The sequence below is a fragment of the Zophobas morio genome, unplaced genomic scaffold (genome assembly GCF_036711695.1).
Source record: "Zophobas morio isolate AGI-343-1 ecotype UQ-CSIRO unplaced genomic scaffold, CSIRO_AGI_Zmor_V1 ptg000031l, whole genome shotgun sequence".
NCBI lineage: Eukaryota > Metazoa > Arthropoda > Insecta > Coleoptera > Tenebrionidae > Zophobas > Zophobas morio.
The window spans coordinates 9972397-9987192 of record NW_026972136.1 but is presented as its reverse complement, the minus strand read 5'-3'; the positions used below and the strand labels follow the sequence as shown (position 1 = coordinate 9987192).

At 32.0% G+C, this 14796-nt stretch overlaps 1 protein-coding gene across 2 annotated transcripts in view; it reads right to left on the bottom strand.

Annotated features, from left to right (window-relative positions):
• Positions 1 to 14796, bottom strand: part of LOC135139419 (cyclin-dependent kinase 14) — a 193940-nt gene that overhangs the window by 116766 nt on the left and 62378 nt on the right. For both annotated transcript variants that reach the window (XM_064069639.1, XM_064069641.1), the window contains exon 2: positions 7560 to 7664. In XM_064069639.1, the coding sequence (XP_063925709.1) occupies positions 7560 to 7664 (105 nt within the window). The remainder of the gene's footprint in view (positions 1 to 7559; positions 7665 to 14796) is intronic.

Sequence of the window (14796 nt, the reverse complement as noted above, 5' to 3'; positions counted from 1 at the left end):
TAATTCTGTTCCATGGCGAGATATAAAACCATTCTCCCAAAAATACGCTTTACTAAATCAACTTTTTCGAGAACTCCTTAAAAACTATACAAAGCAGGCGCAAAGCAGAAGCGATGAACCTGCCTTCCGGCTTGTTTTCAAAACTTCTCCACCTTTTATAACTTCAACTGAAAGAAATTACGCCACTTAAGCAATAACTTTCAAAAGTCGTTCCAAAACACAAAAAAATCAAAGCTAACTAAACCCTCTGCAAAGGCCGTTTCATGAAAATGCCATTTCCACGCCAAATGAATTTTCGCGTCGTGCGCTCTTTTTTTCCGGGATTCGCTGAAATGTTAATCCGGTTGGACCTGTTTGCCCGGAGATAACGAAGGCTAATGAAGAATCGTTCCGGGGACGCCTCTTATCCTCGTCTCCGGGCGTCCATTGTTGAATTAAGTCCAGACAAAAGCGCCCCGCCGCCGCACGACGCCGCCACCGGATTAATTTCACGAACCCTAAACGCGCCGTTTTACGACGGTCAGCAGAAGGTTGACGTGCGGAGAATGGATGGGAAAGAACGGAAGAAAACAGGAATGAATCTTTTAATTCGACGCCCGGATTTATCGGATAATTGCCCGGAGTTGGGCTTTCCGCGTGCGTGGTGTTTTGCATTTCGGACAATTGGGTTTTGAATAAATGAGGGATTGATTAGGTCAAGTGGGGATGGCTTGTAAATGTAGATGGGAGTTTTCGTCTGAACATGTTTTTGGATACTTGATGGCTGACAAGATTAATAATAGGGGTGAACTTAACGAAATCTGCGTATGTATAGTTTTACATGTCGACGAGATGTACGTATGTAAATGCAATCTGTCTGGATCGTTACGTAGTCCACGGACAACTGGCAGTTCAAACAAAACAATGGAGGAGTTTTGGAAATTATTGCAATCCTCTTTACGTAGTCAGTGCATATCAAATGTGAGACATTTGATATACACGAGAGGAATTTTGCCGGAATTTCCTGAAAAAAGATTAAACGGACGGAAAAATAAATGTACTGACATCAAAAAGCTTTCATTTTTAAATTCTGCTTCAGCATAAAACACATTGTATGTAACGGAACGTTTCAATGTTCTCGACGAAGTTCACCAAGAATAATTCATGAAGACAAACTGTCTCCACTACGTACTAAAAGATTAAATAAATGAACATAAATTCTAAATAAATTTGTCTGCTGTTAGTTTAATTAATGTTTATCGACATTTGCATTAGTGCATAATTGTCGCATTTACTTGCTAGAAATACACATTTGGTAGTAATGTAACGGGATTAAATTATTTGAGGAAATAGAAAAGATAACAAGACAGAGTCAATTTCAGTGCCTTCAGTTTTAATTTCCGGGCACCACGCTCTATCGTATCGTATCGTTGGTGTTTCTCGAAAGTCAAGCAATTCTTGAACTATTCTAGTACTATTCCTAGTACTTCAAAGTATCTTACAATCAAATTCAAGTAGGTTGAAAACGATTGACGGTTATCAAAAGCATGATAACTGGTTGATAAACATTTTCCGTTTATTCTCCCACCCCTCCAATTGATGATGTTATGTTGCAAATTTGAATCCGTGTTGATGTGTTGAATTTTTATCCTAGATGTCGAAAAAAAAAATCAAAATTGTGTAACAATTTTTCGAATTTTAGGTTTTTCGGACTTTTCAATTTCCCAATTGTTCAACTTTCGATGTTTCAATTTTTCAATATTTCAGTTTTAGGATTTCTCAGTTTTTCGGTTCTTCAATTTCTTGATTACTCGAATTTGAATATTTCGATTTTTCAATTTCTGGCGTTTCTAAATTTTCTACTTTTCAATTTCTCGATTTTTCAATTTTTAAAATTTTCGACTTTTCGATTTCTGGATTTTTAATTTTTCGATTCTTCAATAGTTCTTCGACTTTTCAGTTTCTCGATATTTCGGTTTATTGGTTTATCAATTTTTTCTATATTTCAGTTTTGGAACTTTTCATATGCATTTCGAGTCCTTAATTTTTCTATTTTACATTTCCCTTATTCAAGTTCTTGATTTTTCGATTTTTTACATTTTCCATTAATTAATTTTTCGATTTTTTAAGATTTCAATCCAATAATGTTTCGATTTCTCAATTTTCTGATATCTTAGTTTTACGATTTTTCAATTTTTCAGTTTTGCAATACTTCGATTATTCGCTTTTTCAATTTTTTGCGTTTCTAATTTTTCGATTTTCCGATTTCTCGACTTATCGTGTTTTCGATTTCTGGATTTTTGACTTTTCGACTTTTCAATGTTTCGAGTTCTGGAGGTCTCGATTTTTCAGCTTTTCAATTCTCCAATTTTTCGGTTTTCGAGAGATTTAAGATTTTTCGATTCTACAATTTTTCGACTTACTGGTTTTAGATTTTTTGATTTATTATTATTTTTATGTTCATCTATACAATGAATTGCCAGAATGCATAAACTATTACAGTAATCATCTTTTAAAAAAATTATCAAGGCAATTCTTCTTAAAAATGCATTCTATACAATTGATGAATTTAGGTTTAAGTAGGAAATTAAAGTTTTAGTCAATATGAATATTATATTTATTATTTTATGTTATTTTTGTTTTGTTATTGTATATAATATTATTCTGGACGTTTGTAAACTTTTTTATGTGATAACAATAAAGTTTGTATCAATTGTTCGGTTTTTAAATTTTTGGATTATTTGGTTTTTTGATTTTTCATTTTATCAATTTCTGGGTTTATCGAGATTTCGATGTTTTATTTTTCGATTGTTTAATTTCTCGATTTTTCGATTTTTCAATCTTATGCTTTTTCAATTTCTTTACAACCTTTCGGCTGTTTGATTTTTCGATGTTTTAGTATTGCGATTTTTCAATGTATGAATTTTTCAGTTTTTCGATTCAATTTTTCGTTTGTTAAAATTTTGGATATTTCGTTTTTCAATTTTTCTATTTTAATATCTTTCAACTTCTCTACTTTTTAATTTTACAATTTTTCGAGTCTTCGATTTCTTGAATTTTCAGGTTTTTGATTTCTCAATTTTTAAACATTTCAATATTGGGAATTTTTAATTTCTGGATTTTTCAATTTCTCCGTTATTCAATTTTTTAACTTTTTGCCTTTGCAAATTTTCGATTTTCTGATTTCTCGACTTATCGTCTTATCGATTTACCTGAATTTTTTGAGTTTCCAATTTTATTTTTCAATTTCTCGACATCTCGATTTCTGGATTTTTCAGTTATTCAATTCAATTTTTCGATTTTTGAATTTTCAACTATCTCAATTTTTTAGACCTTTGATATTTCAATTTCCGATTTTTCGATTTTACGTTTGGATTTTCCGATTTCTTCATTTTTGGATTTTTCACTTTTAGATTTTTTAATTTCTCGGTTTTACAAAGATTTTAGTTTTCAATTCTACAATTTGTAGATGTTTCTATTCTCGATCTTAAAATTTTTCGACTTCTGGGTTGTAGGTTTTTGGATTTATCAATTGTTCGGTTTTTAAATTTTTGGATTTTTTGGTTTTTCGATTTTTCAATTTCCTGATTTTTCGATTTTTAATTGTAAGCGTTTCAATTCTTCAAGTTTTAATTTTTCGATTTTTCAATCTTACGCTTTTTCGATTTTTTTACAACCTTTCGGCTGTTCGATTTTCCCATGTTTTATTTAGTATTGAGATTTTTCAATTTATGATTTTTCAGTTTTTCGATTCAATTTTTCGATTACATATTAAAATTTTGAATATTTCGTTTTTCAATTTTTCTATTTCAATATCTTTCGACTTCCTATTCCTATTCTTCCTATTTGTTTAATTTTTCAATTTTTTTGCGTTTGCAAGTTTTCGATTTTCCGATTTCTTGACTTTATTTTTCCATTTCTCGACTTTTCGATGTTTCGAGCTCTCGACGTCTGGATATCTAGATTTTTCAGTTATTCAATTTTTCAATTTTTCGATTTTTGAATTTTCAACTTCTCAACTTTTTAGGCCTTTGATATTTCAATTTCCGATTTATCAATTTATTTATTTTTTTTTCATACTCCATCTTTAGAACTCTTGTATTTCGATTCTTTAATTTTTCGATTTTACGTTTTCGATTTTTCGATTTCTTGATTTCTGGATTTTTCACTTTTAGATTTTTGAATTCTCGGTTTTATAAAGATTTTAGGTTTTCGATTCTACAATTTATAGATGTTTCTATTCTTGATCTTACAGTTTTTGTTGTGGGCTTTAGATTTTTCGATTTATCCATTGCTTGGTTTTTAAATTTTTGGATTTTTTGGTTTTTCGATATTTCAATTTCCCCATTTTTCAATTTTTAGTTTTAAACGTGTCAATTCTTCAAGTTTTGATTTTTCGATATTATGCCTTTCGATTTCCTTCCAAACCTTTCGGCTTTACGATATTCAGATTTTTCGATGTTTTAGTTTTAAGGTTTTTCAATTTCTGGATTTTTCTTTAGTTTTTCGATTCAATTTTTCGATTTTAAAAATTGTGGATGTTTAGATTTCTCAATTTACCTACTTTGCTATGTTTCGACTTCCCCATTGTTAACATTTTACTTTTTCAACGTTTAAATTTTAGAAAATTTTCAATTTCTGGATTTTTCAATTTTCGATCTTTCGAATTTTAAATTTTTTGATTTTTTGGTAATTCTATTGCTCCATCTTTCGATTTTTCAACTTTTCGGATTTCGATTTTTCGAAAAGCATTTTTTTACCGCTGCTTATCGGTTTTAGATACCTATATTTCATATTTTCGACATGTACGAACCAGGTTCCTTGGAATTTGGAACGCTACTTATTGATAATATAGAGGTAATCAGAAAACAAAAAACTCAACTAATTTTTATAATTTTTCAAACAAGCGGAATTTGTTCGGTTGCTCTTGAAGGGCGAAATAACTTTCGACAATTTTTTTGTCTAGTTTACGCCTCACATCCCCATTCGGTAGAATATCACGATGACGTCATACAATGAAAAATATCGACAAGAAAACTGCGGTTTTTGTTGTTAGTTTTATAGAACTTCCTTTAAACCGAGTGTACTACTATGTTACACATAGTTTAGCAAAAAAGCAACATAACTGACGTGCCGAAAATTATAGTTTAAGTCTACAATTTATTTCTTTGTCGCAGGAAGTACATAATGATACGATGACACAATCGTTGATGTAAACTTAGATCAACCCAGAGACGACGGAGCAATTCATCATTATCTAAGTTTAGAAATTTTGTGGTGTACATTTCTTTACGGAAAAAATCATGACGTAAAGATTTAAATAATCACAATGTTTATGCTATTTTTAGAACGACATATCTGTGTGTACACATGTCTGCGTTATATTTGTGGGTGTCTGTGTATTCATTAATGATAACTGATGAACGTTCCAATCGATAGCTTCGAAATTAGACAGATCCAAAGTAAATCATTATTTTTCGCATGATTAGGTTTTTGTGCAATGGGATCACCCAGTGAATGCACAGTCCAATTTCTAGAAAGCAATTTCAATTATTCCTGGCTTGCATTACCAATTCAACGTTTCAAATATTTACCAAGAAAAAAACATCAATATAAGCGAGCTTTTCTAGAAGTTTTAACAGGAACTTTTACATTTAGTAGCAAAGGAATAACAAACCTTAATGAAGAGTCTGAGCTTCTACTTGTCGATTTAAAAGAAGTTTTAATTAGTTCAAAAACAGCTTCATTTGCAGTTAGGGCTTAATGAAGAATTGAGCTTACTCGAACTTTTCGAAATGACACCACAACGATCGACAAAGTGTAAACAAAAAATTGGCAACATTTCTTAATGACAACTAATTAAGAGCCCTGTTGCAATCTCGCGATGCTCTGTCAACACAAACACTTTTTAAAAATAAAATTTGTGGAAGAAATAGTCACAAGTATTTACCTACTCGAAAACTTTGTATCAAATCTTCAAAGTTGAACGATCCGAAAAGAAAAGAGCCGACAAGATAAGTAAATAACGTCAAACCTAAAAATACCATTTATTTGAAACGATTTTCATTCAAGCCGCCTCAGAATTCCCCCTTTTTCTCAAGGTTTGAACTAAAGCGATTGTGACGTTGGCACCATTACCGATGTCAATTAATCCGAAAAATTATTTAACGAAATGGGTGAAAGGATTCCCGACGAAGTAATGAACTTGTCCAAATCTTAATTAACTAACATTTAGGTTGTACATTCTGAGAAAAAATAATAGCCTTGGCCTAGCGAACTAAAACCGCAGTCTAAATTCTTTCGAAGGAATTTTTGTTGAAAGTGCAAGTATGTCTAGAACTGTGTCATCGCGGGACGACGATTATATTTCTGTCGGTTTTTATCAGTTAAATGTGTTTTTAAGCTCCAGCAAATGCGCATTTATACGTCATAATTGCGTGTAAATTATCAGGAAGTATTTGCGTTGACAGTGTTGGCAAACGGAATTCGCTATATTTTACAAAATCGACTTCAATTTTTTTTAGATAAGGTTCAATGAAACCGCCGGCTATAAAAATAGCCGGAATAATCTGATTAATGAAATTCGAATGATTAATAATAATAACTTTGTCGCCATATGCGTCGATAAGTTGAAAAATGACTAGCAATGACCATAAAAGAAGAAAAAAAGATTGTATCTAACATGACAAACTAATGATTTGCAAAGTGTGACCTTGTGACCTTTGGCCGCACCCGTCCGATGCGTCAACAGTTTAATGATCGGATATTGTCGCTATTTATCAGTCCGTTACTTCAAAATGACACTACATCGGATAAACAAAAAACTCATTATTCATAATATCAGTAACTCATTTCTCGGCTGATTATGCGCGCGAATATTACCACGAAATAATTTATGTAAAGAAACAGATACTGCAGGAAATAATACCGTGTATTTCCTGCCATTAAAGTGTCAACAGCGACAGTATAATCTTTAATACTTATCACTTTAATTCTTCTACATTTTCCAACTCCATTTCATTTAATAAAGCTTCATTTCCCACTCGATTAACATCTTCACGTTATGGAACAAATCATCACCAGATGGTCGCTCGAGTCACTTTCAATGAAACACCCTATACATCACGCGAGCAATCAGATAATAACGTCGATAATGTTTTCATTACGACTGCGGCATGAAAAATGGTTCTCAAATCTCCGAAGACTTAAACAGGAAAATTGCTTTCGTTTTGCTGCGATAAAACACACAATCCATTCATCAAAACCCGAAAAAAGCAAAAACTTATTTGTACGGGAAGCCCCGTCCTTAAAACAATTGTTTTCGTAATCACAGTTCTGCCAATCGTCGGACTAATTAATCACCGCGCCTCGAAGAACAGAACCAATTAATTTCGCATCTCGAAAACCCATCCAATTTCATAAAGTTGACGTGCTCTGCCTCACCCCATTTTTTCCGAAATTATTATTTTTAAGTAATCGACTATTGATTGCCTTTATTTTCTCATCAAACTTCGTTCAGTTCGGTCGTGCCGTTAAAAATAGCAGTCCATTCTAATTGGATCGATGATAAGAGTACTTACATAATCGTCCGAAGGAATGTGACAGTCTTTTCCTGAGCTTCTGCATCCGTGACATGCCTGTGCTTTTCTTCTCCCGCATCGTGACCCCCGTCGGTAGTCCGATTCCTGCAGCGAAAAACATAAATAGAACACACGTGCGAAATAATAAACAGAGGCAAAAACGACTAACAAAAAACAACCCCTATGGGTTAGCGTTTGCGGTCGCGGAAAAAATTCATTAAATACGGAATGTTTCATTTCGAATGGCGAATTTAAAGCTTTGTGCTTTATTTACGGTTGTTCTTGTGCAAAAGTCATTAAAAGGGAAAAAGTCGCCGCGTGATGGAGGAAATATAAAGTTCGAGATTTGTTTTGTTGGCTGCTGCAGTCGGGTCGTTTGAAATTCGATAGTTCTTCTTTGGTGTGGTCGTCGGTGTTTATGAGGCCAAGTCTTTGAATAAAAGGCTTTGCATGTTTGTGTACAATGAATGAACGTTTGTGTAATGAGTTTCTGTTTTTTTATTAATTATCTCTTGACGGAATCTAGCATGCTTGTTAAATACCTTTTTACTTTCGTCGCTTCAACGTGATAACAAAAAGTTGTTTTTAATTAATATCCAACGCAAATATGCATATTTTTACTAGTGAGTTAATAGCAAATAATAACCGACATTATGCGATTTTAATGTGTTTATATAGTGAAATCGGTTCGAAATGGAAAATCAAATTCAATACAGCTTTAATTTCAATCACTTACCAAATCAAAATGATTTTTTAGTCATGTATTAGTAAATGTGTTCACTTATTCAAAAGTGAATTTTGGCCGAAAATGTCAAAAAATGTTCTGCATCCCACCGAAAGTTTAGGCGCAATTTGAAAATTTCTAGTTGGAAGGTGACTCTTATTGCTTAATCGAGTGATTTTTTGAATTTCTGCTCAAATTGGCCATGACGATTAAATTTTATTGCACGATACCAACATTGATTTCGTTATAGAACATTAACAAATTTTATTTCTCTTAAAAAATGACTAAAGAAATGGTAATAATTTAATAGAGTCAACCAGCAAATATAAATTCAAAACCATAGCAAAATATGATGAATTTTTTGTGTTTTTTAGTAATGGTCGAAAACAATAGACCTTCAGTTCGTCAATTTCAAATTTAATGTAGTTCCTGAATGTACGCTTTACTATTGTTTGTGATCAACAAGGACATCCATTAAACATTAGTGTGGGATTAAATCACACAATCTAAAATTAGTATCAGTAGGAGTTCTTTACTGGGTGAATAGCATTTCGGGATTTATAAAGCAAGATAAAATGTACAAGAGAAACTGTTGTAACAAATCTACGTTCGTAAACTTCAGTAAAAAAGAAAGATGTTTCGACACAATTACCCAGCATTGAGATAATGTCGTCAAACTTTTGGGGGGATATATGAACAAATTTTGGTCAGCGATCTGAGGCCAGTGAAAAAATCAAACGATTTACTAAATTTCAGAGTAATTGTAGTCGTTTTTAGGAGAAATAGTAACTTGTCTTGCATAATTTTGACTTTCTTTTCCAAAAATCTGTACCTTCAGAATTATTAATAAAATAAATTTTCCTCATAAAATACTGAATTATTTCTCCAAACATCGAAGGTAAAAAACTGTTATTAACACTTTCCACATGACACTCTATACACAGGCTGGTCCAAAAACGACGGAAAAGCTAGATGGTGCGTTGTTAAGAAGACTCTGAAGAACTCGAAAAAAATTATTAAAAAAATCGCTTGACCAAATTTTTAAAAATATTAAATTTCAAAGTTGAAGAATTAACTTTGTGATTTATTCCGATGTTCTAATGTGAATTTAGTTGATCGTCTAAAATTTCGATAAAAATTGCTAAAAATGGCACCTGTCAACAGTAAAAAATAACGTCGTGGATCGAATTCTAGAAAATTATTATTAAATTATTAATAACTATTTATTTGACTGTCTCTCGTTATTTATTTATTATTGATTTTTTCATTCATTCATTTATGCCCCCCTAGGAATTGATGTCATTTTTTACTTTTGTCGAATAAATGTTATTTAGAAAGTTAAGTAACATTCCTGAACTTGTGGTTTATGAATCCAAGTCGAATTTTTATCCTAAACATCAAGATAATTGAAAAAAAAATTGTAGATGTAATAATTTTTCAAAATTTAGATTTTTCACCTTTTCCATTTCTCGATTTTTCAACTTTCGACTTCTCAATTTTTCGATATTTCAGCGTTGGTATTTTTCAATTTTTTGATTCTTCAAATTTTCGATTCCCCGATTTCTTCATTTTTCGATTCGTCAGTTTTCCGGTGTTTTAGTTTTGTTTTTTGCAATTTTTCGATTTTTCAATTTTTGATGTTTTTAAGTTTTCAGTTTTTCGATTTCTCGATTAATCAATTTTTTGATTTTCCCATTTCAAGATCTCTAGATGTTTAAAATTTTTCAATTTTTTCACTTGTCGATTTCTCCATTTTTCAATTAGTCTATTCTTCAATTTTTCTTTCATTTTGCGATATTTCAGTTTTGGGATTTTTTTGGTGTTTCGATTGTTCAATTTTTCGAATTTTTAATTTGTAGATTTTTCAATTTTGATTTTTTGATTTCTCGGTTTTTCCGTTTATATGCAGTTCATTAAAACAAATCTGAATTACGAAGTTAATTCTTCAACCTTAAGGTTTAATATTTTCAAAAATTTGGTGCAAGGATCCTTAACGTAGCACTTAACGGAGTTTTTTCATGATTTTTGGATCACCCGATATATTTATAAGATTTTTGTAGAGCTTGTTTTCTTGAACTCATTGATGGATCACTTATACTCACCCACTGTCTATGATTCAAACGCATTATGTTACACAGCATTGATAGAGGGCTGTATGACTATATTGGTCAGTTTTCCTATTTGAAAATGTTCCGATCAATATTATTTCAACAAAGACACGTATGTCAGTTCCGACACGTGCAGTTTAATACTAATAATTAATGACTGGTTTGATCAATAAAAAATATAGATAATAGAAGCAACAGTTTAAAAAATTGGTCGATGGTTATTTCGATACAACTTCCGCTCAAAAATCATCATAAGTATTTAACTTTGAAAATTTTATTTATTATATTTTTGATGATGAGCTAAAATTAATATATGCGTAGATTCTTCAATTCTAAAAAAATGTGTTATAATTTTTTTTTTTAATTTGCATGTCTAGGGTAAAAACTCAATACGGCTTCATAAACTACAGGTGGAGGGGTATGTTATTTTATAAAATTTAAGTAACATTTACTATTGCAAAAGCTGGAAAGACGTCATATTATTGTTGGTAGGGATGATTAGACAAAATCTGACAACAATCGGTAGTTTGGAAGATTGTCTAATACAAATTGACACAGACGCGAACAGACGGCAGACAGACAGACGGAAAGGAGATTCCTATATTTTCTTGTATTCTACGGGCTCCTGAAATCTTGAGATAACATAGAAGTAGCCAGTCGCCCAATGGACTCTTATTACAAAATGAGAGCGAAGTAATAGTAATGATATAACAGATATAAAAATTATCTTATGAAGATAACAAGGCGGAATATACGGCATGATCACCAAACACTTTGAGCTAGCAATAGAATTAACTAATTTTGAGTAATTTTTCCGGTGCCAAGCCTGATCCAAACGCTTTACTTTGAAGTCGTCAAGAAAGCTAAGACATAACATTTTGATTGGAATTCAGTGGTGTTCAACCATGTCAATTTTGAAATTAGAAAGTAAAATGGGGCGACTGAAATACTACCTGTTGATCACACTGTATATAATCTGTACATGCTAAAACGTCGTATTTCTATGTTTACACTTCGAAAGAATTCGACTATTAAGCACGTACAGATGCTGGTTCACCAGAATAAGCGGCGACAGAAAAAAAAAGATGCATTTATATTAAAGAAAATGAAATTTAATTGATTTTGTCCTGCGACAATGAACCAAAACGCTGTTTATCAAGGAAAAAACCCAAACGTGAATTTACTTTGTTTCAACGATAATAAAAACCAAGATGGTATTTTATTGCTTTAAAATAGCACCGAGGTGTTTTACCCCTGGAAAACCCATTTCATTTGCCGTTTTCATAATCGTCCAAAAACCCCATTGATCGTCAAGCGAAACACTCACCATATCGACACCAAGTCCAACAACCAATTCAAGGCTACGAACGACTAAAATCTGGATCTGTGCAATTCTAATGGGTTCGTTAGTCTTGCAGTTTGATTTTAAATGTTGCTTAAATATCATCGCCAAATCAGATTCTGTAGAAAATTTCCAAAAACAATCAGCAAAGCCCATCTTTGTAGGTTATTTCCGCCCATCCCGCCACACACCATTAAAATCATCGCCCTTCAAGTAAAAGCCCTTCATAATGCAATTAAACGACGACTGGCGTAACCCTCTCAAAACAGACATTTTGTAATACCCGTCTACGGCGAAATTCGTTCGTGCCAAGATCTCAGATAACCAATCTGCCGTTTTCATTGTTGTCATGCTTGTAATATAAAGAAGTTAATTAAATCTGAAAAACAGACGGCCCCACTTGAAACGTGTGCGCCCACCTGTTATTAACTCGACGAAAATACGAACTCCACGAGGACTTGTTCTAAGCCGTTGGATAACCGATGCCAGTAGCTTTGGGCTATGAGATAATAATAATTCGGCACTCACAAGACGATGCTTTCGATATGTTACCAGCTGCAGCGACCGACTGAGTAATGGTGTTACTAGATATTTGGGTTAAGACTCCGTTTTCTCTGTGTGGCGGTGTGCGAATTGCATTTCGAAGGCCTGCATATGGGAAAATTCGATTCGGTTCGGTTCAGTTTTTTTTTTTAATTTGTGTTTGTGTCGAATTACAATGTAGGCGGGAGTGGTGAGATAAGCACTGGATTAAAAACACTACTCCAACCCAAGTTTTTTTTAGTTGGTTTTGATCGATTTGTATTTCGCGAACAATGGTATATGAAGTTAATTGCAAGCATTGTTAATGTTTGCTTGGCCGTATCGATGAACGTTAAGAGGATAACGTTAAATTAAATTTCGCGCACTGCACGTGTGTTTAATTATAATTATCTATCCCAATAATATGAAAGTTAGTTAATGAATGGGAATTTTTTATGCGATACGATTATTCTGATTGTGTACTCATAAATGTGCGACACGAATATTTTTCACCCACGGATTGTAAAGGAATTTCGTGACCTAGGGCTATAAAGCCGACGTTACCATATTGACTATAGATTTATGGTTGTCGAGCAAGATGTACGAATTTAAGTTAGTTTCTTCAAAAAGGCTTGAGTTATAATAGTGAGAAGATGTATTTATTTATGTTATTCGTCAAAATGACTTTTTTCAACACACGTATTTGAAATTTTCCGCAAATATACGCTTACAAACTAATTATAGCCCAAATTCTGTCGGGCTACGCACGTCCCACCTAGAGCACGTTTTTTTACACGCAATTTTTTCCGATTAAAGCTTGCTCTCCCTTTTTCACACCATGTTAACGCTTTCTAAAAATTTATGTGCATAATTAATAAATACAATGAATTTTATTAAAATTTAAAAGATTTTTAGGCTATAATAACTTTAAAGTGAGTACCTCAACAAGTTAGAACAATAGTTTCGTTACCACTAATCATTACAATTTTCTTATGGCTCATTTTATTGTTAAAATTTCTTAATGAAATCATATTTGTCACAGCTCGCTGAACGTTTGTTTAATTTGATATTTACATTTTTTTATTTACAATTTACTAACAAATTATATAATTTATTTTTGTTTTTTATTTGTATCCTTAAATATTGTTTTTTTAAAGGCATTTTTGAAATTTTCGTTACTTTGTTCAAAGATGTATAGATACATTAATAAAGCTAATTTATAAATTAGAGAATTTTTGACTGTGAATTCCACTTAATATTTTACTAAAACGCAAGTGCAGCTGCCTAAAATTATAATACACGAGTTAAATTAATGCATTTTTTTTTTATAACAGCAACATTTGAACAAGGTTATTTTTTATTAGCACTTTCAATGTTATGGCGTCACCAACACTCTTTAAATTACAAAAACCATAAAAAAAACAACCCAGCTAGGAAAATGACTTAATCAAGCTTGTGTTCTTAGAAACAACATATAGGTACCAAAAGAAAAAAATACTTCATTAGCAGGAATTAAACGGGTATGATTGAAAGATTTAAAAAATGCTTTTTAAAATATAAAGGATGATTAACTCATAAATGACATTTTTAATTTTTTAGTCATGAAATTGTATAACTGTCCATACAAAAAAATTACCAACAAATCAGGTTCAATTTTTGTAGTACATATTATCTCTAGAAACTTCAGCTGCTATTACGTTGCTCTTTAATATTTTTAATTGATCTCTAGTCCAAGGTCTAGGTCCAAGATCGCTATTAAAATGATATTGACGCTGTTATACCTTGACAGCGTTAAATAAATCTTCCAAACATATTACTAAAATGTAACCATCGTCATTATTATTATTATTATTTTTATTATTACCAATTATTTGTTTCCTGTTTTATACCCGCAATTTACTAAGAAGTATTATCCGAATATCAGAAGGGTAGTAATAAATTAAAATCTCTTCCAAGGCTATAATTAGCGAAACTAAGGCATAATTTAATTGCTAAATAGCTGCAAGCTAAAACAAAGATTTGTTCTATAAACTTAATGTTGTGGCTCACTAAGTTTTGTTATTTCGTCAATATTTATTTAACTGGAGCAGTTCTAGTATTTAGTAGTTGTATTATGTTTACTCCAGTTATTCCAGGGTTATGTAGTATCAGGTCCAGTGCGTAACAGTTAATCAGCATTGAAGAGAAATTACATTGTATCGAATTTGTCACACGCTACCTGTCAACGGACGTATTAGGGAATTTTGATAGAAACAGGCTTGTGACGATTTTTCTTGTTTGTGTAAGGTTTTTATTGTGTTCAATTTGTAACCTTTTAAAACAACTTCAAAATTCTTTTGTTGCTTTTATTAGTCAAGTGCGATGAACGATTAAATAAATCTGAAGCCGGATCTGTTGGCCTTCACAATTTCAACCCGTGCAATGATTTATTGAGGTACCTGATGCTGCTGTAATGTACCCCATTACTAGGTGTTAAAAATTATGTTGCTGCCATATATCGTCAAACAAATGGACAACTATGCATGATTTGAAATATTTCAA